The following is a 24,283-nucleotide window of genomic DNA, read 5'->3' as shown; positions in this document are numbered from 1 at the left end:
GGAGGTTTTAAAGAAAGGACTGTCTGAAAATGGAATAGGCTCTCCAACTTGATCAGGGGGTTGGGCTAGAAGACCTCCAAGGTCCCTTCCAGCTCTGTTCTGATTGAAACGTCTGTCCCATCTCTCGCCTCCTGTCATCGCTCAGCACCTGCAGCTTTCCTTCCTTCAACCCACCCTCCCCTTTCACCAGTCCCTCCTTCGGACATCGCCTGCAGGATCCGCCAGATGGCGCGCCTTCTTTGCAGACACCTTAATTAGCTTCTTCGGCTGAAAATGCACGAAAGATCGTTTGCATCTTGCAGGAGTCCAACCCTTAAAGGGACAAGCGCTCTCGCCTTGAACCAGGAAACAAGGCTACGGCGGCGACAGTCCTGGCGGAAAAGGGAGCCCGCTTGGAAGGCTGCGTTTCCCTTGCTTAGCAAGCCCCGGTGGCGCCTTCATTGGCTGCGAGGACCCCGAACCGTCTTCAATATTCTTCTTCCAAATTGGAGGGGAGGGAGCGTGGAACCTGCACTCCCATTCAAGGTTTGCTCCGTTCCTTTGGTCTTTCCTTTGGCAGCAGATGCTTTCTTTTAAGATGTAAAGCCATTGCCTGCAAATTTACGATACGGCTGGTGGAAAAGGGGGAAGTGGGGGGAGAGGCCACTGCTGCTGCTGTCAAACACTGTCAAATAATTTGCTAAGGCTGTATCACTATCATTATTCTCCTTAACTAGTATCTATCTCTTCCAACTTATTACTATAACAATGTTGCTTGCCTCTTTCAATTTAAATGGTTTTTATTTGTTTCCTAATACAATTTGATAGCTTATTAGTAACCTGTGACTATCAGTGTTATATCTTTTGATTTTTGATGAATGTATTCCATTTTTTTAATGTACACTGAGCACATACCTAGTTCCTGCAAACATATGAAGAACGGTTGCAGGAACTGGGTATGTTTAGTTTAAGAGAAAGAAGGACTAGGGGAGACATGATAGCAGTGTTCCAATATCTCAGGGGTTGCCACAAAGAAGAGGGAGTCAAACTATTCCTTAAGGCACCTGAGGGTAGAACAAGAAGCAATGGGTGGAAACTAATCAAGGAGAGAAGCAACTTAGAACTGAGGAGAAATTTCCTGACAGTGAGAACAATTAATCAGTGGAACAGAAGTTGCCTCCAGAAGTTGTGAATGCCCCAACACTGGAAGTCTTTAAGAAGATGTTGGATAGCCATTTGTCTGGAACGGTATAGGGTTTCCTGCCTAGGCAGGGGGTTGGACTAGAAGACCTCCAAGGTCCCTTCCAACTCTGCTATTGTATTGTATTATTGTATTATTGTGTATATGCACCAAAGACAAATTCCTTGTGTGTCCAATCACACTAGGCCAATAAAGAATTCTATTCTATTCTATTCTACAAACATCAACAGGCAATGGTGGTTGGGATGTGGGGCGAGGAGACGCAGGAGAGCAGAATGGTGAAGTGGGACTTGGTTTGGCTCTGCTCTTCTTTCCCAGCAATTCCTGCGCAATTGTGAACCATGGGCGCAGCCCAGACAAACCTGCGAGGTTTACGAACCCCTTCCCTACTCGGCTCCTTGGGGATGATCCAGGTCATGGTTGTCCCAAAGGTGCTTATTCAAGAGGCAATTGGACTTTCTGGTTTTTCTTTGGAGATGTTTCTTTTGTCAGATGAAGAAGCGTCTTGGATGAGAAGCAAAACATCTTCAAAGAAAAACCAGAAAGTCCAGTTGCCTCTTTAAAAAGTTGGTTCTTTTCCAGCTTCTGATTTAGCCTGGGACTGCTCCCCCTTTCCTGTTTCCTCTCTAGATGCTGGAGAATTTGCTGGTGCTCCTACTCAAAGAATCTGTTCTAAATAGAATTCTTTATTGGTCAAGTGTGATTAGACATACAAAGAACTTGTCTCCGGCCCATAAGCTCTCAGCATACATAAAAGCAACAAGTGATAAATCATGATGATCATCAGAAGATACAACCATCGTAAATCATAAGCTATAACACTTCATGATAGTCATAGGATACTAAATAAGCAAAAAAACATAAATCACAATGGGATACCAAATAAAGACAAACAACATAAATCATAAAATTCAAACAAGATAATTATAGTCCACTAAAGAGCTAAGGAAATAGGTAATAGGAAAGATGAAAAGATGAGAAGGATAATAGGCAACACAGCCTTAGTAGCTGGTTTGACATCCTAGGGCATCAAACAGTGTTGTGGGAATTAGTTGATGGAATTGGGGGGAAACTGTCTTTGTCTGGTGGTTTTGACCTGCAATGCCCATTGTCTTGAGGGAAGAAGTTGAAGCAGTTTATGTCCAGGATGTTAGGGGTCTGTAGATATTTTCACAGTCCTCTTTCTGGCTCATGCAGTATACAGGTCCTCAGTGGGAGGCAGGCTGGTCGCAATTATTTTTTTCTGCAGTACTAATTATCTGTTGACGTCTGTGTCTGTCTTGTTTGGTTGCTGTGCCAAACCATACAGTGCAAATGACAGACTCAACAATTCATTCGTAGAACTGTATCAGCAGTTCTTGGGAAGTCTGAGCTTTGGGAGTTGGCACAGTAAGAACATTCTTTGTTGTGCTTTTTTGATGATACAATACAATACAATACAATACAATACAATACAATAGCAGAGTTGGAAGGGACCTTGGAGGTCTTCCTGCCTAGGCAGGAAACCCTATACCGTTTCAGACAAATGGCTATCCAACATCTTCTTAAAGACTTCCAGTGTTGGGGCATTCACAACTTCTGGAGGCAACTTCTGTTCCACTGATTAATTGTTCTAACTGTCAGGAAGTTTCTCCTCAGTTCTAAGTTGCTTCTCTCCTTGATTAGTTTCCACCCATTGCTTCTTGTTCTACCCTCAGGTGCCTTGGAGAATAGTTGGACTCCCTCTTCTTTGTGGCAACCCCTGAGATATTGGAAGACTGCTATCATGTCTCCCCTAGTCCTTCTTTCTATTAAAGTAGACATACCCAGTTCCTGCAACCATTCTTCATATGTTTTAGTCTCCAGTCCCCTAATCATCTTTGTTGCTCTTCTCTGCACTCTTTCTAGAGTCTCCACATCTTTTCTACATCGTGGCGACCAAAATTGAATGTAGTATTCCAAGTGTCGCCTTAGCAAGACATTATAAAGTGGTATTAACACTTCAAGTGATTTTGATTCTATCCCTCTGTTTATGCAGCCTACAACTGTGTTGGCTTTTTTGGCAGCTGCTGCACATTGCTGGCTCATATTTAAATGGTTGTCCACTAGGACTCCTCTCACAGTTACTACTATTGAGCAAGGTACCACCTATACTGTACCTGTGTATTTCATTTTTGTTGCCTAAATATAGAACCTTACTCTTTTCACTATTGCATTTCATTTTATTATATAGTGCCCAATGTTCAAGTTTGTCAAGATCCTTGTTCTAGATCCTTCTTCTATCTTAAGTCTGTCTTCTGGAGTGTTGGCTATTCCTGCCAGTTTTGTGTCATCTGCAAATTTGATGAGTTCCCCATTTATTCCCTCATCCAAATCATTGATGAAGATGTTGAAGAGTACTGGGCCTAAAACAGAGCCTTGGGGTACTCCACTGCATACTTCCCTCCATGTAGATGCAGTTCCATTGAGGACTACCCATTGAGTGTGGTTGGTCAGCCAGTTACGAATCCATCTGGTGGTGATGCTGTCTAACCCACATTCTTCTACTTTACCTAGTAGTAGGTTATGGTCAACCTGATGTTTTTGATGTTAGGTGCAGAGAGAGCTCAGTCAGGAAAGCATCTTCTCGATTAAAGAGTGAAATACTTGCAAACTCAGAGGATCTTGTCCTGGGGAAATCACCCAGTTGCCTGTAGCTTAGAGAGTGGCAGGGATCCCAGAGACTCTGAAGATCGGTGACTCTATTCAATACAGGTAGCTCTCAACGTACGACCAGAATTGAGCCCCAAATTTCGGTTACTAAGTGAAACATTTGTTAAGTGAATGTTACCCCATTTTATGACCTTTGGTACCACCGTTAAGTGGATCACTGCAGTTATTAAGTTAGTGACACAATTGTTCAGCGAATCTGGCTTCCCCAAAGTTATGAAAGAGGATCACGTTACTACAGGTCACCGCGACAGTCATAAACATGAATCAGTTTCTAAGCATCTGATTTTTTATCACAAGACTGCAATGGGGATACTGCAATGGTGATAAGTGTCAAAAATGGTCACAAGTCACTTTTTCCAATGCTGTTGTAACTTTGAACAGTCACTAATTGAACTGTTGTAAGCCGAGGACTATCTGCATGAAGACAAATTTCTTTGAGGACAAGAGGCAGGGGAGCTGCACCCCAATGTTAATTGATCCCTGATTCGGTATCCCCTGTAGTATTATTCTAAGTGGATGCTTGTATATTTCTTTTTTTTTTCCTGACGTAATTTTTTTCCTCCACTAAGCTTTATGGAAGCATATTACCTTCCTTCCACTACGGGCAAAGTTTCATGTTCTCTGGAGAGTAGACAGCCCATCATTTAAAGTGGTTCAAGTTGTAGTCTTTCTCCCAGAAATGACCATTGCTTTCTAAATCTATCAGAGCCTTCGATTTCATTGGAGAAGCATTTCAGCACAGAGAAAAATGGTGTCACACAACAAAGCAGGGGAAGAAGAAGAAAGGTCCCATATTGCCCTGGTTGGGACTAATGGGAAATCCCCGGAAAGAACCAATTACAAAGTCTTGGAAGGAGAAACTACCAGTTGGCTGGTACAACATCTCCAGTTCAGAGAGTTTTGCTACCAGGCTGAGGGGCCCAGAGAAGTTTGCAGCCGACTTCATCACATTTACTGTCAATGGCTGAAACCGGAGAAGCACACAAAAGCTCAGATGCTGGACCTCATGGTCCTTGAACAGTTCCTGGCCATCCTACCCCCAGAAATTGAGAGCTGGGTTCGGGAGTGTGGAGCAGAGACTTGTTCCCAGGCGGTGGCCCTTGCGGAAGGTTTTCTCCTGAGCCAGGCAGAGGAAAAAAAGCAGAGAGAATTGCAGGTAAGAAGTTATCAGCAACCCTAGAGGTCCCCAGCCCCTAAGGCCACAGCCCAGTACCAGGCTGTAGCCCGTTCGGAACTAGCCTGCACAAACAGCAGGCAAGCACATGCATGCAGCTCCATTTGTGCAGGTAGCAAGCGCTTGCTCATGCAAGAAACTCCATTTGTCCACCGCTTACACAAATGGAGTTTCCCATGTGAGCACGCGGGCTCACTACATGCGTGGAACCATCCCCTCTCCCTCCCACACTGCAGGTCGCAAAGTCGGAGTCAAGATCTGAAAAACAGTGTTACTAAATTCATGAATGTTTTCCTTCTGGTGCTATTGCCATGGATAAAATTCGATTTCCACTTTGGAAAGATTAATAGTGTGTTGTCTCCCATCTGTCAATTTTTCAGGACATGTGAAAATTAGTCTTTCTAGAGGAAAGTTGGAAAGTGGAATTGGGGGATAAACAATAGTAATGTATTCTCCCCTTTTTCTCTCTCTCTCTCTTGGCTGCTGCTTCAGATTAAGGGGGCTTACAGGGAGATGGCCACGGAACCCTCCACATGGGTGGATACATCATGCCCCCGTAAGGAACCTGTTGGGGGGATCTGCCGGGAGACTCCATCTCAGAGCATATCAGCAGGTAAAGCTGTGTTGCTTTGGGTCTTTGCACCTTCTTTTAGGAAATTTAGTTGCACTCCATTGCTGTATGTGGCTAAGATTTATTGCTATTCTCCAGAATGTATTGTTAATTTTTAAAATATGTATTTCCTCAACTTTTATTGTCAGATGACAGAGCAACATTGATGGTACCTTTAGAAGCATCTCTTCTTTATGGTGTAGCAGGAACAGCTATTGAGCTTCAAACTCGGGTAGGAAAAGAATGCCTTCCTTCTTCTGTATTCTAACACTATGTATGCTACTGCCTCCAAAACCATCTGAATCCTTTTTTCCAGAGTGAATTTCTTCCACTGTCAAATCTCATCCACTTTTTTTAGAACAGGCGCAGCTCCAGTGATCTGATGACAGCCTATTTGATGGCACCTCATGAAGACGTCTTCCTTTTTAATATTTAGGCACAGAATGAGGAATTCTGTTGATCTCTAAGGGACAATATAAGCCACAGATTAAAATGTCAAACAGGAATCTCCCAACTCCTTGTTGAGTAAGCCACTTTCCAGGAAAGATGCCAAACGTGATCAATGGTGCACCCAAGGCCTATCTCACCAGTTGTTTCCATAAGATGTTGGATTTGCTGCCAAATTCTGCAGAATCAGAAACATTTATTCAGTAACACAGAGCAGGGTTTACCAAACAGTTCTTCCTTGAACCCTAGAGTACTGTGAGAACTTGATGGGGTACCATGAGATACAAAGAATGAATAAAAATTGATGCAGCTAACCTTTATAGTAGATTAGATTAGATTAGATTTATCGCATTTCTAAACCGCTCCCTCTCCCCAAAGGGACTCTGGGCGGTGTACAATCGGAAGTTAAAAGCATATATAATTACATAGACATTGCATAATGTATATACAATTACATTTATATAGAGGAGGCATTAGGACTCATAAAACCAATTCATTAAAATCAATCCAATAATGGTAAACTTAGTCCAGTAATGGTAAAATATAATACAACATTAAAAACTACCCTATAGTTTAAAATAACTGCCAGGAGGATTAGAAGGTGATACTATAGTTAAGCCAGGCCGGCTAGTTGGAACAGGTGGGTCTTGAGTTTCGAACGGAAAGAGCGGAGGTCGGTGGTGGTCCTAATATCTGAGGGGAGGTCATTCCAGAGGGCTGGGCCCATCACAGAGAAGGCCCTACTCCTGGGCGCCGCCCGCTGGCATTGCTTAGTGGACGGCACCCGGAGGAGTCCCTCTCTGTGAGAGCGAATTGGCCGCAGGGATGTATGGGGTAGGATGCGATCCCGCAAGTAACTAGGTAGAATGTTTCCTCTCAAACCAATTTCATCTAACAGGCTGTGTGGCCTGAAAAGCCTGACAGAGAACTTACAGTACTTTCCGGTCTTGTATATTAACAAGAAAACAAACTTTCTGCTGCTAGTGTTTGTTCTTTAAAAAGAATAACATGCAAATCCTTCCTGGACCTGTTCATTAATTGGGAATGTTTCCTTTCTATTACAGAATCCCATATCTTTTGAAGAGGTAGCTGTATTTTTCTCTAAGGAGGAGTGGGCTCTGCTGGACTTGGACCAAAGAACTCTCTACGGAGAGATCATGATGGAAATTTCTGAGAACCTAGCCTCCGTGGGTAAGTGATCCTGTCTGTTCTAGGTTCAGATAGCTGGGGAGAGTAAATCCAAACTAGCCAATTTATTTGCTTCTTAGAGCAAATGCTGATTTATTCTATTCTCCAGTGGAAGAAAATATCTTTAACTGCATTGTTCCTCCCTGTGGCAGGGAGGGCTAAAACCTGCATAGTGTCCTTAGAGAAAGGGAAAGGGCACCCTCCCATTAGATTTCTAGTGTTGCCTCCATTGGTTTGCATATTACTTTAGGAGCTCCTTTCATTCTTTTATTTCTAAACTGATGGGATTTGAAAAACAGCACTCCTACTAGGGATGAAAGTGCTAGAAATTAGGCTGGACTCTGGCTGAATTCTCAAAAACGTTTGACAACTTAGTGAAATGCTCCTGCCATTTTCCATAAGACTTTCTTGGTTGCAGCTGCTACCTACAGATCCAGAGACAGATGTGGAAGGAACACTTCCAGGCTGGGTAGGTAGCTACTTTTTTTTAAAGAGAATGCAACCTTTCCCCAGATCTCTTCAGTTCCAAAATCCAGATTTTTCTTTATCAATAGAACGTTCCTCTTACTTTAACTTTGATTTCTTCTCCCTCATCCAGTCCATTATTGTGTTCTTGGGGCTCTTGTTCTTTGGTGGGAGTGTACTCAAATTTTTCCCATTTGCGTGTTGTCTGAAGTGTTTGATGCCCATATGTGGTACTAATAAAGGAGAATATTTGTAGCTCAGGGTTGACATGAGGGGTCCTTGGTGCTCTCTGAGCTTGCATACTTGGACCAAAGAATAACTTTTCTTCCTGGATGACATCTGCAAGAAAAAAAGCAAGCTCAGAGAGCACCAATGAGCCCTCATGTCAACCCTGAGCTACAAACATTCTCCTTTATTAGTAGTACATTATTGTATGAAGGCAAATTTCAAGAACGCCTAGTACTACCATGGAATTGATTAATAAAGAGCTGTAGAGCTGTGATAATAGCTTTCCCAAGTGTCATGCTAACACTGAATTCACAAGGGACGAGAACGACTACCTAGATGCCAAACAAAAGTTCACATTCTGGATAACTGATGACAAAAAGCAGGGAAATTCCAGTAGTGTCTTATTCATGATTCTACCAAATGGTCCATAATAATGGAAGAACAGGGGGGAAATAAAAGATGCATCTAAATTGATTTGAAATCCGATGGCACCCTCAGTATGTGTGTTAAGTTAACCCAATACAATGAATGTTTCTGTTTTATATCCAAAACAGGTGATGGACAGGAGAATGAGGATGATAAAAAACAGGCTGTGGAGATTTCCAGAAGAGCCAAAATAAAAACTGAGGAAGGGAAATTTGGAAATCAGCAAGGACCAGAAATGAAAGAAGAAAGCCAGTTCAGCAATTGGGTGGAGAAATCCCCTACTTCTCAATGTGCAGAAATCCCTATCTTTCTGACCCAAGATGAGAAAGAAAAAACTTGTACAAGGTGTGGCGAAATATTCAGAGATAAATCAGATTTGTGTGAATATTGCAAAACTCAAAATAAAGAGAAGCATTATGAATGTACAGAATATGGGGAAAGTTGCGACTGGAGCTTTCCTCATACATTACATCAAAACATCCATATTGGAGAAAAACCTTATAAATGCACCGAGTGTGGAAAAAGCTTTGGGTGGAATTGTCGCCTTATGTCACATAAGAGGATCCATTCAGGAGAAAAACCATATAAATGCTTGGAATGTGGAAAAAGCTTTAGTGGTTTGAGTTCATTTAGTTCCCATAAAAGGATTCACTCAGGAGAGAAACCATATAAATGCCTGGACTGTGGAAAGAGCTTCAGTATGAGCAGTAATCTTACATCCCACAAGAGGACCCACACTGGAGAGAAACCATACACATGCCTGGAATGTGGAAAGAGCTTTAGTACTAGTAGTTCACTTATTTCCCACAAAAGGATCCACACGGGGGAGAAACCGTATAAATGCTTGGATTGTGGAAAGAGTTTCAGTATGAGCAGTAACCTCACATCCCATAAAAGGATTCACACGGGAGAAAAACCGTATAAATGCCTGGATTGTGGAAAGACCTTCAGTAAAAGCAGTTACCTAACTTCTCATAAAAACATCCACACGGGGGAGAAACCATATAAATGCATGGAGTGTGGAAAAAGTTTCAAGGGACTGAGTTCATTTATTTCCCATAAAAGGATCCACACAGGAGAAAAACCATATAAATGTGGGCAGTGTGGAAGGAGCTTCCGTAAGAGTGATAATCTTACTTGCCATATGAGAAAACACACAGGGGAGAAGCCGTATAAATGTACAGAGTGTGGCAAGAGCTTCAGTACCAGTAGTGATATTACTTCCCACAAAAGGACTCACTCAGGGGAGAAACCATACAAATGTCTGGAGTGTGGAAAAAGCTTTAGGGGCCTGAGTTCCTTTACTTCTCATAAAAGGATCCACTCAGGCGAGAAACCATATAAATGTATGAAATGTGGAAAATGCTTTAGTATGAACAGTTCTCTTATTTCTCATAAAAGGATTCACACTCAGGAAAATCCATATAAATGTCTGGAATGTGGAAAGAATTTCAGCAAGAGTGATCACCTTACCTCTCATAAAAGGATCCACACAGGAGAGAAACCCTATAAATGTCTGGAATGTGGGAAAAGCTTTAGTGGCTTGAGTTCCTTTAATTCCCATAAAAGAATCCACTCAGGGGAAAAACCGTATAAATGTCTGGAATGTGGGAAGAGCTTTAGCATGAGTGGCTCTCTTACTTCACATAGAAGGATCCACACAGGAGAGAAACCATACAAATGCTTAGAGTGTGGAAAGAACTTCAGTCAGAGTAGTTCGCTGAATTATCATAAAAGAATCCATACGGGGGAAAAACCATATAAATGCATGGAATGTGGAAAGAGCTTCAGTATGAGCAGCTCTCTTACTTCCCATAAAAGGATCCATTCAGGGGAAAAACTGTACAAATGCTTAGAGTGTGGAAAGAACTTCAGTCAGAGTAGTTCGCTGAATTCTCATAAAAGGATCCATACGGGGGAAAAACCATATAAATGTATGGAATGTGGAAAGAGCTTCAGTATGAGTAGCAACCTTACTTCCCATAAAAGGATCCACTCAGGGGAAAAACTGTACAAATGCTTAGAGTGTGGAAAGAGCTTCAGTCAGAGTAGTTCGCTGAATTCTCATAAAAGGATCCATACGGGGGAAAAACCATATAAATGTGTGGAATGTGGAAAGAGCTTCAGTATGAGCAGCAACCTTACTTCCCATAAAAGGATCCACTTGGGGAAAAACTGTACAAATGCTTAGAGCGTGGAAAGAATTTCAGATGGAACAGCCGTTTGATTTCCCATAAGCAGATCCACTCGCGAAAAGGTGTATCCGTGTGTGGAATGTGGGAAAAGTTTCAGCAACTTGAGTTCCTTTAATTCCCATGAAAGGATTCATACTGGGGAGAAACCATACAAATGCATGGAGTGTGGAAAGAGTTTCCTTATATCATCCCAGTCAAATGATTGTAAGAATGTATTTGAAAAACTCCAGGGATAGAACACCCCCAATTCTGGGAGGCAAGATACTTGATTAATTGTTCTCAGTCAGAAAATTTCTCCTTACTTCTAGATTGGATCTGTATTTAAGATCCGCCCATTACTTCTTGTTCTGCTCTCTGGTGCTGTTGAGAATAAATTCCCCTCTTCTGTGTGACAGCCCCTCAAGTACTAGAAGTCAGCTGTCATGTCACCCCTAGTCCTCTTCATTAGCATACCTAGCTTCCTAAACAGTTCATGTTTATCGTACAGATTAGCCTCCATACTCTTCATCATCTTTGTTGTTCTACTTTGCATAATTTGTAGGGTCTCATTGCCCCTTTTTTGTATCATGGTGAACAGTACTGGAAGCTTTAGGTGCGGCCTCACTAGTGCAGTATAAAGTGACAATATCACTTTATATGATTTTGATTATTCTCTCTGTTGATGCAGCCAAGGACTGCGCTGCATTTTTTGGCAGCTGCTGGACACAGCTGACTCATACTTAAGTGGTGGTCCACTCTTAGATCTCTCTTTCAGTTACTGCTGTTGAAACCAGATACCAGCTATTTTTGTACCTATGCATTTGGTTTTTCCTGCCTAAGTGCAGGACCTTACCTTTCTCACCACTGAACTGCACCTTCTTGGATAGGGCCCAATGCTGGAGTTGATCTTCTAAAATATTAGCAATTTCCCTCAGATTGATGTCATATGCAAATTTGGTAAGTTTTTCTGCCCCTTCTGCTAGCTCATTTATGCAGATGTGGAAGAGTACTGGGCCCAAGACAGAACCATGAGATACCCAACTATATGACCCTGGTAGCTAGATTAGATACAGTAGGCAGGGGCTTATTGATGGACTGTTGTGGTGAAATGATGTATTTTGCATCATAATTAATGGTAAGTAATTCAGCAACAATAAAGATTGTTTCCATCTATCTTGGGAAGTATAGCACCCACCTACTTATCAGTCTAGGAATTAATAAATTGATTTTTAAGAGGCAAAGTATCATAATGGAGGAATCCTACCTTGAAAATAACAAAGTAATTCTTTTGTTGGATCAGCTTCATAATGGTCCCTATATTTCTCTAAGCCTTTTATCATCTAGTGCAGGATTCTAAAACTTTGGACTGAATATGCCACTTTTGTTTCCAATTTTTCATTCTTTTTTTAAAATACATTGTATTAAATGTTAATAATTTATGTGATATAAACACATAGTAAGAGTTGTGATTAGTACATGGTACAAATGTATGCTTTTGTGTTGTTTTTATTTTGCACAGAGAAAAATATAGAAATAAAGTTTTACTTTTTCCAAGTATTTTATAAAATGATTAGTAACATACATATATGCAACCATCATAAATGTGAGTCAGTTGTCAAGCATCTGAATATAAATCACATGACCATGGGGATGCTTCAATGGCCATAAGTGTAAAAATGGTCATAAGTCATTTGTTTCGATGCCATCATAACTTCAAATGGTCATTAAATGAACTTTTGTACGTTGAGGACTCCTGCAGTTTGCTAGTATTATGGAACAGATTTGGATCTTTTAAGTATAGTATGTAATCAAACTTGTCCAAGGGCTATTTATTCTAGGGAACTTTGGCTAGTTTTTAAAAAAAAATATCATACACTTAAAAGTCACATTCCTTTGAACCCTGCTGTTGGGAGAAGATTTAGGATACCACAGATAAGCAAAAAAAAAATGAACAAATGGATTCTCTTCTTTTTGGCATGTGATGTCACACTGATAAAAAAGGGATGCACTGTGATACAGTGTTATCATTTCCCCTCCCCAGTTGACCTTCTTGTGGATGCCTCTGGAAAGGAGGACACCCTGGGGGGAAAAAAACCCAAAACCCAACCAACAACCATTCCAGTCAAAGTACTAAAAGTTACTTTAAAAAAAAAGTTTTCATAATTTAGATTGTCTATTCCTAACATTGCAAAGAATCTGAAACATTTCCTGTCTCTCCGTAGCCTAGTTTTAAAAAGTTCATTAAGAATGCCAGCCTTCAGCCTAGAATGGGTCGGGTAGGTATAATAATAATTAGACTACATTTGATGGCTTGCTGAGTTAGTACAGTTTGCATGTACTTACCGTATTTTTCCAATTGATTGTTTCAGAGTGCTTTGAAAGTAGCATTTATTAAGGCACTTAGAATTTCAACAGCAGCACAAACAAGAGCATAAACCAAGAAGCAGGCACATTTCATACATGCTTAATAAGCTAGCCATCTGAATCATCATTTTTGCATTTAAATCACTTCTATCTAAACTTAAGTGCAGCATTGCATTCTAGCTTCACAAATTTATTGTATTCATTTAAAACAATTGTTGCACTGCCAACAAAATACTCTGGGGAAGTTGTCATAAAATGAATCACTTTATGCTTCCTTAATTGAAAAATAACTTTGATTGCTTAATTTAAAAAGTTAACTAAGATACATTCCAAAAACGGAATTGTTTTCTATCAGCTAAGAAAATTCAAAGAAATAAACAGACTTTCTCTATTTGTATGTGTGTGTTCATTAGATTTATATTCCAGGAACTAAGGGGTGCCTCTCCTTCTTCATAATAACCCTGAAAGGTAGGCTGGGCTAAAAGAAAGGTACTGGCCCAGAGCGCCCCAAGGAGCTTCCATGGCTAGGTATGGGCTTGAAACAACCTCTGGGCATGAGCCATTGAAGGCCTGTATACAGATAGTCCTTGACTTACAGCAGTTCATTTAATGGCCATTCAAAGTTACAATCACACTGAACTAAGTGACTTATGACCATTTTTCACACTTACGACTATTGGGGCATCCCCATGGTTATGTCATCAAAATTCAGACGCTTGGCAGTTTGAGTCAGTTGCCAAGCATCTAAATTTTGGTCTGTAACCAAAACGGGGATGCTACAACAGTTGGAATTGTAAAAAACAGCCATAAGCCACTTTTCTCAGGGCCATTATAACTTTGAATGGTCGCTAAATAAACTGCTATAAGTTGAGGACTACCTGTATCTTAGATTCAATAGCAACTGAATCTTTTTTCTTTCAATTATGTTCCCCAGATAATTCAGATCTCTTCCTCCTCTCCTCCCCCCCCCCTTTCCCCCATATCTACAGTTTCTGTCTGGAAGGGAATTTGCACTTACTTTATCTTTCCTTCATCCCTTCTGCATCATGACCTGATGCTCTATCATTTTTGGCTGCATTTCACACTGTAGGAGGAAGGATCCTTTGTTCTCTATCCCCTCACAAAAGAGATGATTCTCCTCATGGACCTTTAAGTGCCATCTTTTTATTAATCTTCCTATTGGCGTTCCAATTTTAATCTGCCATCTCTTTTTGCTCCTTTCATTCAGAGGTTTGGATGAACCACTCTTCTCTGCTATTTCACATTTTTTGAGGCAAACTTTTCTAGAACTTAATCTTTTGCCATTTAGGATCAGGGTTTCCTTTGCCATTTGGCATTTTCTGAGCTAAAACGTTCAGGAACTTACAGTATTTTTTTCCCCATTTAGGATCAGGTTTTCCTTCAATATTCTTTAATTTTTTTGAGAGATCCTTGGTGCTCACTGAGCTTGGTTTTCTTGCAAAGATTTCATTACTCAAACGAGATAATATCAGTGCTAGCGTAATATTCTTTCCTTCCGGACCTCAACTTGGCTCTGCCACAGCTTTTCACCAGGGCCACCATACTTTATTACCTCAGACCAGTTTTGGCTCCTCAAATAAAAACTGTTTCTTAGTATCTTCAATACAGTGGAAGCGCTTCAATTTTTTAGTACGGCTTTCAAAACGAAGCCTTCAAAGGACTTCGAGGCAGAAATCTATCAGCGATAAGGCGATTTTACCTCAGGGGTTCCTCACAGGGGGGGGAGGTAAATATTAGCTCCGCCCTTTCCAACGTTTCTTCGGAATGTCACAATAACGGCTAAAGAGGCGGAGGGGAAGGTCGTTTGAGAGGTCACGTGAGTCCCGAATGCCGCTCTTTTTTTGAGAACCAGCGCAGCGCTACTGCAGTGCGCAGGCGTGCGAGTCTGTCTTCGTCCCAGTCAAAGAGAGTCAATAATATCTTTAAATGGCGACCTTTCCTCGATTCGTTTTTGGGTCTCCTTTCCAGTTTTCTCTCTCTTTTCTCTTCCTTTCAAATTCTGTCTGTTGGTTTGGCAGAAGCACTAAAGGTGGCTAAAACCTGGGGTTCACCTGTTATGGGGTTCAGTTTGTTGTGGCCAAGACGGCCTTTACTGTCCATAATGTGTGGGGATCCCCCCCCCCCCCCCGGGCTAAATGGAAATAAAGCTCAAGTATTTTGACCACTTAATGAGAAGAGAGGAAACATCGGAGAAGACTGTTGCTGGGAAAGATGGAAGACAAAAGGAGAAGGGGACAGCAGCTGATGAGATGTGGTTAGATAGTGTCATTGATGCAATGAACATGAGTTTTGGCAGAATAGAAAATATAATAGGATAGGATAGAGTACAATACAATACAATACAATAGTAGAGTTGGAAGGGACCTTGGAGGTCTTCTAGTCCACTCTCTTGCATAGGCAGGAAACCCTATACCATTTCAGACAAATGGCTATCCAACATCTTCTTAAAGACTTCCAGTGTTGGGGCATTCACAACTTCTGGAGGCAAGCTGTTCCACTGATTAATTGTTCTAACTGTCAGGAAATTTCTCCTCAGTTCTAAGTTGCTTCTCTCCTTGATTAGTTTCCACCCATTGCTTCTTGTTCTACCCTCAGGTGCCTTGGAGAATAGTTTGACTCCCTCTTCTTTGTGGCAACCCCTGAGATATTGGAACACTGCTATCATGTCTCCCCTAGTCCTTCTTTCTCTTAAGCTAAACATACCCAGTTCCTGCAACCGTTCTTCATATGTTTTAGTCTCCAGTCCCCTAATCATCTTTGTTGCTCTTCTCTGCACTCTTTCTAGAATCTCCACATCTTTTTTACATCGTGGTGACCAGAACTGAAAGCAGTATTCCAAGTGTGGCCTTACCAAGGCATTATAAAGTAGTATTAACACTTCACGTGATCTTGATTCTATCCCTCTATTTATGCAGCCTTGAACTGTGTTGGCTTTTTTGGCAGCTGCTGCACACTGCTGGCTCATATTTAAATGGTTGTCCTTTCCAAGATCCCTTTCACAGTTACTACTACTGAGCAAGGTACCATCTATTCTATACTGTACCTGTGCATTCCGTTTTTGTTGCCTAAATGTAGAACCTTACTCTTCACCATTGAATTTCATTTTATTAGATAGTGCCCAATGTTCAAGTTTGTCAAGATCCTTCTGTATCTTTAGCCTGTCTTCTGGAGTGTTAGCTATTCCTGCCAGCTTGGTGTCATCTGCAAATTTGATGAGTTCCCCATTTATTCCCTCATCCAAATCATTGATGAAGATGTTGAAGAGTACTGGGCCTAAAACACTGCATACTTCCCTCCATGTAGATGCAGTTCCATTGAAGACTACACGTTGAGTGCGCTTGGTCAGCCAGTTACGAATCCATCTGGTGGTGATGCTGTCTAACCCACATTCTTCTACTTTATCTAGTAGTAGATTATTGTCTACCTTATCAAAAGCCTTACTGAAGTCCAAGTAAACTATATCAACGGCATTCCTCTGGTCCACTAATTTTGTCACATTAAAGAATGCAATAAGATTAGTCTGGCATGATCTGTTTTTGACAAATACAACAGAATAGAATACAACAAAACAACAGAATGGGACAGAACAACAGAACAGAATAGACTAGAATAGAATAACAGAGTTGAAAGGGACATTTGAGGTTTTGAGGTCTTCTAATCCAACCCTGCTCAGGCAGGAAACTATTTTAGGTAAGGATTGGTCACTCTCTTCTTTAAAACCCCCAGTGATGGAGCATCAACAACTTCTGGAGGCAAGTTGTTCCACTGATTAATTGTTCAGGAAATTTTTCCTTAATTCTAGATTGCTTCTTACCTGGATTAATTTCCACTCATTGCTGCTTCTCCTGCCTTCAGGTGCTTTGGAGAACAGGTTGACCCCTCCTTTGTGGCAACCCCTTAGAGATTGGAATATTGCTATCATGTCACCCTTAGTGTTTTTCATTAAACTAGACATACCCAATTCCAGCAACCGTTCTTTATATGTCTTCACCTCCAGTCCCCTAATCATCTTTGTTGCTCTTCTCTGCACTCTTCCTACAGTATCAACATCTTTTTTTATTTCATGACAACCAAAACGATGCAATATTTCAAGTGTGGTCTTACCAAGGCATTATAAAGTGGCATTGGCACCTCACATGATCTTGATTCTATCTCTTTGTATGAGATGGTTAGATAGTGTCATGGATGCAATGAACATGCATTTGGGTAAATTCCAGGAAGTGGGGTGGGGGAGACTGGCATGCTGAGGACCATGGTGTGACAAAGAGTTGGGCATGTCACGATGTTAAAAAGTTTGCTAGGCCTGAACTGCCTAAACTGACATTCAAGAGTTAAACTAAGAAAGCTTTATTGCGCAGGTCATAAAACAAAATGTTATCTGAAAGTGATTTATTGCGCACGCGTTACACATTCCAAAATTCCTTTTCTTCTTTGTTCGGCAGCCAACTTGGCAGACGTAGCTTTCATTATCAAAATGTAACCATTAGTTATTTTCTGTTTCATTTACTTTTATTATTTTCGTATTAAAGTTTGTTTATTAATTAGAATACTTTTAAAGACTTTTATTTTTCTTAATATCTCAAAAGATATGCGGAAGGGAATCAGCCACGGTCCATTGATCTCAGATATCAGGCGTTTTTTCCCCTGACAACTTGGTATGCAGAGTTTGGTTTTGATGATACCAGCTGAGATGGTTACAATTTATGGCTGTATTTTCTCTTCGCGCTATCTTAAGATAACCGACTAAGGCTAATTAGCCATGTCAAAGAAGAGAAAGAAAAGAAAAAAACACGGACATGGAAAGCGCTCGAAAGAATCCATTCCCTCGGACACAGAGGAACAAGATTCTTCAGGTGCCGAGCCAGATATGGGGGAAGGAGCTACAGAAGGCAAGATCTACGGACTGAGGTCAGTAAATGTCCCTCATTATCAAGATACAATTAATGAACGGCAAAAGTCTAAACGGCAACTGCCGGCAGAGAAAAAATCCTCCCACGCAGAAAGCAAAGTTTATGAAATCTCCCCAGATGATGAGCAAGAAATGCAAAGCTATCTATATCGATTAAAGCTGTTTGAAAAATATACTAGGGACGTGAGAGAGTGCTTTAACGAAATAAAGCGAAGTAGGAGGAGCTCCCCCACTCCCAAAATGTCTGAGGACGCCATCTTGTCTTCAAAACAACAGCCTAAGACACACCCCACAGAGTTCATTGGTCAATTAGAACAAAGAGACATGTACACGTCACCGAGGTCACGTGGTCCCTTTGAGTCAACTGAACTTCCGCATACGTATAGAAAGGTGAGGCAGCCAAAAAGTGAAGCTGCACTGCCATCTGCTGGCGGAGAAAAATTATTACAGCAAAAGATGAAGCAGTTGGACCAGATTTTTAGAGATCTGTCTATGAGTTTTACAGAAGCCCAAACTTTGCCCTCAAAGGTTAAGTCTTCAACACCCCCTGGCGGCGTTGAATCCTCCCTAGATGGAAAAAGGCAAAGCCAAAGGCGAATTCGAGGAAGCCAATTTGATGTTGCCACGCAAAGGCCAATGATGCAACCCCAGCATCCCCTGGTTCAACAACCAGATTTGCAACCAGAGCAACAAATTGTTCCTCAGCAGGTATTCACAGTCACCCCCTTGACTGGTGAGTCCAAATTAAAGGAGTCAGGAGAGAATTATAAAGCCTGGGTCAGTGAAATTGCGCTCTTGCTTCGAAGAGAAGGCACACATTCCATGGTTTTTGATCCTCCCCCTAGGCCCTGGACGCCTGCGATAAGAGACCTCGAAAACAGAGCAATCACGACTTTGCTCATGTCAATGGAAATTGAGATCCAAGGTATCTTTCCACCTGATGCAACTGCCCAAGAAATATGGGCTATTTTGGAAGATTGCTACAGGCCCGTTTCAATTGAATCCTCATGTTTGCTCATGTCTGAGTTCCATGGTTCGAAGTTGAAACCTGGTGAACGAATTGGTGGACATTTGACCAAACTGAAAATAATGAGAAGTGAATTGAGACAAAATGGCCATGTAATCGATGATATCCAAATGATTAGCATCATCATTAACTCATTGAATTATGAATGGAAAGATGCTGTTGCAAAGATTAACTACGTGCCTATTGCTCAACGCACAGTTAACCACGTTTGCAGACTTTTAGTGGAAGACGAAGCTATCAGGTTAGCTACACCACATCTGCAACGGCCTCCAGCATCAAAGGCTCCAGCCAGACGTCCCTTCCGAGGAAGAGGCTACGCTCCAAGGATGCCAAAGTGCTACACCTGCAACCGTGTGGGACATGACACCCGGGATTGTCCCCAACGAATTCCAGCTCCCGCCACGTACCAGCCCAGAGGAACAGATTCCAGAGGCAGAGGTAGAGGCGGAGGACAAGGTCGTCGTGGTCCAAGGCGTGATTCACAAGCTCCACTTGTGACACTGGCCATAACCAACGTTCCACAACCTGATCCAAAGTTCGACAGACGTCTTTTGTGGACTTTAGATAGTGGAGCAGCTGTGCATGTTACCCACAGAAGGGAACTTTTCACAGAGATGGGCGAACCAGAGCCCGAGTATCGAGAACTGTATTCCTTCACCAACCACACTTGCAAGGTTATGGGAAAAGGAACTGTTTACATTGAAGAGCTCGATACACACATCCCTGATGTTTATTACATACCTTCAGCAACCAGTAATTTGCTTAGTCAAAGTCACTTGTCTAGAGAGTTAAAGTTCCAGGTTCACCACCTCGAAAAAGCAAGTTACTTAGTTAAAGATGGTGATATTGTTGCTGAAACCATGCTGATTGGTGGTGTTTATTACTTAAAGCCAAAGCCTAAAGGGCAAGCACAGGCAAGTATGCAAACTCCAAAAAGGCACAACGTAGACCCAGAGAGAGTTGTCCCAGAGAGAGAAAACGTTACTGTGCCAAAGGCTCCTAAAGCCAACAAACAGAGAAAACAGAAACAGATTGCTCAGAGCAAGCCTGAGGGTCCTCATGAAACTGTTAATGTTGAGAATTCACTAACTGGTAAACCTTTGCATTCCAGGTGTATTCACAAGTGGCACAGAAGATTGGGGCATGCCAGTTTCCGTGTTCTTAGAAAGATGCCGGAGTGCGCAAAAGGTTTGGATCTAAAGGGGTGTAAGGTGTTTTTGGATTGTGCCGTTTGCAAAAAGGCTAAATCCAAGGCGGCTCCAGTTCCAAAACACGCTACACGCCTGTCAACACGCATTTTTGATTTGGTACACACTGACATAGTGGGTCCTTTCCCACCAACACTTGGTGGCAGAAAGTATTTTTTAACAATTGTAGATAATCATTCTAGATATGGATTTGTATATCCTATGAGAGAGAAATCTGAGACCTTTCAGATCTTTAAAGACTTTGCAGCGTTTGTTTCTACACAATACCAAGTTCGCATCGCCAGAATCCAGAGTGACCGTGGTGCAGAATTCATGTCTCAGCGTTTCCAGGACTCGATGCGTAAGAATGGAATTCTTCATCAGACATCTGCTCCATATACACCGGCTCATAACGGAGTCGTAGAAAGAAGACAAGGGGTTCTACAAACCATGATGCGTTGTCTTCTAGAAGATGCCAATCTCAGTAACGCATACTGGGGTGAAGCAATCAAATATGCAAATTGTCAGGGGAAAAACGCCTGATATCTGAGATCAATGGACCGTGGCTGATTCCCTTCCGCATATCTTTTGAGATATTGAGAAAAATAAAAGTCTTTAAAAAATATTCTAATTAACAAACAAACTTTAATAATAAAATAATAAAAGTAAATGAAACAGAAAATAACTAATGGTTACATTTTGATAATGAAAGCTACGTCTGCCAAAGTTGGCTGCCGAACAAAGAAGAAAAGAATTTTGGAATGTGTAACGCATGCGCAATAAATCACTTTCAGATAAGAACCTTTTTTGTTTTATGACCTGCGCAATAAAGCTTTCTTAGTTTAACTCTTGAATGTCAGTTTATGCCTAGCAAACTTTTTAACATCGTGACACAAATTACATTGTCAACCGTACTTGGAGCAGTGTAATCAATCAAACTCCTTTCTACATGCTGTATGGCTACAAGCCTAATCTCAAGAACCTCCACATTTTTGGTTCATATGCTATGGTGAACACTCCCTTAAGTCAAAGAAGAAAGGGAGGTACAGTAGCAAAGAGACTAAGATTTATGGGTATTGATGATAATTCAAAATGGTACAAATTCATTGATACTAAACATGTGATTGTCATTTCACAATCTGCTAATTTTGAGGAAGACATTGACTGGTCCAGGATTCATTCCAATGATCCTGAAGTTTATTTTCCTAGAGATGGTGTTCCAGATGCCACGCAGCCTGATGACAATTTGCAGGCAGATGTTCCTTCTACCAGTTCTTCACAACCTGATGTTCCGTCTTCGCAAGCCGCGGATGCTGATGCTAGCGACGAACGTGAGGACGAGGATGATGATGAAGAAGAAGAATAGGTACAGTATAGGTGATACCTTACTCAGTAGTAGTAACTGTGAAAGGGATCTTGGAGTCCTAGTGGACAACCATTTAAATATGAGCCAGCAGTGTGCAGCAGCTGCCAAAAAAGCCAACACAGTTCTAGGCTGCATCAACAGAGGGATAGAATCAAGATCACGTGAAGTGTTAATACCACTTTATAATGCCTTGGTAAGGCCACACTTGGAATACTGCATTCAGTTCTGGTCGCCACGATGTAAAAAAGATGTGGAGACTCTAGAAAGAGTGCAGAGAAGAGCAACAAAGATGATTAGGGGACTGGAGACTAAAACATATGAAGAACGGTTGCAGGAACTGGGTATGTTTAGCTTAAGAGAAAGAAGGACTAGGGGAGACATGATAGCATTATTCCAATATCTCAGAGGTTGCCACAAAGAAGAGGGAGTCAAACTATTCTCCAAAGCACCTGAGGGTAGAACAAGAAGCAATGGGTGGAAACTAATCAAGGAGAGAAGCAACTTAGAACTGAGGAGAAATTTCCTGACAGTGAGAACAATTAATCAGTGGAACAGCTTGCCTCCAGAAGTTGTGAATGCCCCAACACTGGAAGTCTTTAAGAAGATGTTGGATAGCTATTTGTCTGAAACGGTATAGGGTTTCCTGCCTAGGCAGGGGGTTGGACTAGAAGACCTCCAAGGTCCCTTCCAACTCTACTATTGTATTGTATTATTGTATTAAGAAGACTGGTCTGTTGCTCCTAGACGCTCCAAGAGGGCCACAAAAGGAATCCCTCCACAACGTTATTCATGGCAATTGACAAAGTCACCATTACCTTTGATTTGCAACGTTACTCTTCCTCCAGAGACATTCACACAAATCAAACAGCTTCCTGATTCAGAACAAGACAAATGGTATGATGCAATGCAGGATGAAATGGACAGTTTAAAGAAACTTAATGTATTCACACCTGCAAAACCTCCAGCAAACAAGAAAGTCATTGGCACCCGATGGGTCTACAGAATCAAGAAGAAACCGAATGGTGAGTCTTTATACAAAGCCAGACTGGTAGCTCAGGGTTTCGCTCAACGTTATCCTGAGGACTACACAAACACTTACTCACCAACAGTCAGAACTGAAAGTGTAAAAATTGCTTTAACCACTGCAACTATTCTTGGTTTAGAAGTTTTCCAATTTGATGTGGACACAGCTTATCTACATGCAGACCTAGATGAAGAGATCTACGTGAGAAGCCCTCCAGGATTCCGAAAGCAAGAAGGGGATACCTGGTTCCTGAACAAAAGTCTTTATGGTCTGAAACAGTCAGGTTTAATGTGGTATTTATGTCTTACTGACAAACTAAATTCAATGGGCTTTATTAAGTCCGAAACTGATGAATGCGTGTTCACAAAAAGATCTAACAATGCATATGAGATAATTCTTGTTTATGTTGATGATATTGTTTATATTGGTCCAAATAAGAAAATGAGTGAGATTTTTGCTAAAAGTTTGCAGAGATACTTCACACTGAAATCTTTAGGACACATTAGCACTTATTTAGGTGTTCAAATTGAAAAGACACAGAAGGGGTTTAGTCTTTCACAAGAGGAGAAAATTGACCACATTCTACATCATTGCAACATGAAAGATGCTAGCACAACAAAGACACCCATGCAAACAGATTTTCACAACTTAACACATGAACCAAGTCCTGAGTTCGAGGACCAAACACTCTATCGTTCAGTCATTGGTTCACTATTATACATTAGTAGTTGGACCAGACCTGACATCGCACTTAGTGTTAATCTTTTATCACGACACGTAGGTAAGGCAACACAATTTCATTGGTCATGCATTAAGAAGTTGTTGAAATACCTAAAACACACTAAACACATGAAGTTATTGCTAGAACCAACACACACTGATCAACCAAAGTTGATTTGTTTTGCTGACGCCGACTGGGCGAGCGACAAGAAGTCACGCAAAAGCACTTCTGGTTACATGATGTTCCTAAATGGTTGTCCTGTTTACTGGCAAGTGAGAAAACAGAGTTTTGTTTCATGTTCATCTACTGAAGCTGAATATGCTTGTGTTTCAGATGCTTGTAATTCTCTAACGTGGTTTGATGCTTTAATCACAGATATCTGGACACGTCCGATTCGGCCAATCACCGTGATGGAAGATAATGTATCTGTGGTTTATATTTCTGAGTCACATTTCACAGGTTCTAGGTCCAGACACATTGACATTCGTTATCAAAACACAAAGCAATTAGTTAAGCAAGGTTTTGTAAAATTGCAATATGTTTCTACACATGATCAGATCGCAGACATGCTTAACAAACCACTCGCCGCAAATCAACACGAATATCTGCGAAAGAAGATGTGCCTTAATTGATGATTTGATGACGTCAGCCCAGACTAGCAAAAGAAGGGGTGTCACGATGTTAAAAAGTTTGCTAGGCCTGAACTGCCTAAACTGACATTCAAGAGTTAAACTAAGAAAGCTTTATTGCGCAGGTCATAAAACAAAATGTTATCTGAAAGTGATTTATTGCGCACGCGTTACACATTCCAAAATTCCTTTTCTTCTTTGTTCGGCAGCCAACTTGGCAGACGTAGCTTTCATTATCAAAATGTAACCATCAGTTATTTTCTGTTTCATTTACTTTTATTATTTTCGTATTAAAGTTTGTTTATTAATTAGAATACTTTTAAAGACTTTTATTTTTCTTAATATCTCAAAAGATATGCGGAAGGGAATCAGCCATGGTCCATTGATCTCAGATATCAGGCGTTTTTTTCCCCTGACAGGGCATGACTTAGTGACTAAATAACAAAAAAGAA

At 41.2% G+C, this 24,283-nt stretch overlaps 1 protein-coding gene across 3 annotated transcripts; it reads left to right on the top strand.

Moving 5' to 3' along the window:
- The first annotated feature begins 338 nt into the window (after positions 1 to 338).
- On the top strand, positions 339 to 13,344 carry LOC309391738 (uncharacterized protein). 3 transcript variants are annotated; one of them, XM_081952420.1, is made up of 7 exons: positions 339 to 525; positions 4,578 to 5,027; positions 5,544 to 5,658; positions 5,805 to 5,887; positions 7,167 to 7,293; positions 7,709 to 7,759; positions 8,538 to 13,344. In XM_081952420.1, the coding sequence occupies exons 2-7, from the start codon at positions 4,620 to 4,622 to the stop codon at positions 10,598 to 10,600; spliced, it is 2,847 nt and encodes a 948-aa protein (XP_081808546.1). In that variant the 5' UTR covers positions 339 to 525; positions 4,578 to 4,619; the 3' UTR covers positions 10,601 to 13,344. The 3 variants fall into 3 exon arrangements, with proteins under 3 accessions (XP_081808546.1, XP_081808545.1, XP_081808547.1); XM_081952419.1 differs by having other exon boundaries at positions 5,538 to 5,658; XM_081952421.1 differs by lacking the exon at positions 7,709 to 7,759 and having other exon boundaries at positions 5,538 to 5,658; positions 8,538 to 13,343.
- The last annotated feature ends 10,939 nt before the right edge of the window (positions 13,345 to 24,283 follow it).

Source organism: Natrix helvetica (genome assembly GCF_964273705.1).
Source record: "Natrix helvetica genome assembly, chromosome: 1".
Taxonomy (NCBI): Eukaryota; Metazoa; Chordata; class Lepidosauria; order Squamata; family Natricidae; genus Natrix; species Natrix helvetica.
Note: the sequence above shows the minus strand (reverse complement) of the source record. Positions and strands in the feature narration are given on the sequence as shown.

Bases quoted from the DNA above. Each gene is read 5' to 3' on its own strand.
- LOC309391738 (XM_081952419.1), top strand. From the start codon at position 4,620: ATGGTGTCACACAACAAAGCAGGGGAAGAAGAAGAAAGGTCCCATATT. The intron at 5,028-5,537 runs GTAAGAAGTTAT...CTGCTGCTTCAG, and splicing joins AAAAGCAGAGAGAATTGCAG to ATTAAGGGGGCTTACAGGGA. The intron at 5,659-5,804 runs GTAAAGCTGTGT...TTTTATTGTCAG, and splicing joins ATCTCAGAGCATATCAGCAG to ATGACAGAGCAACATTGATG.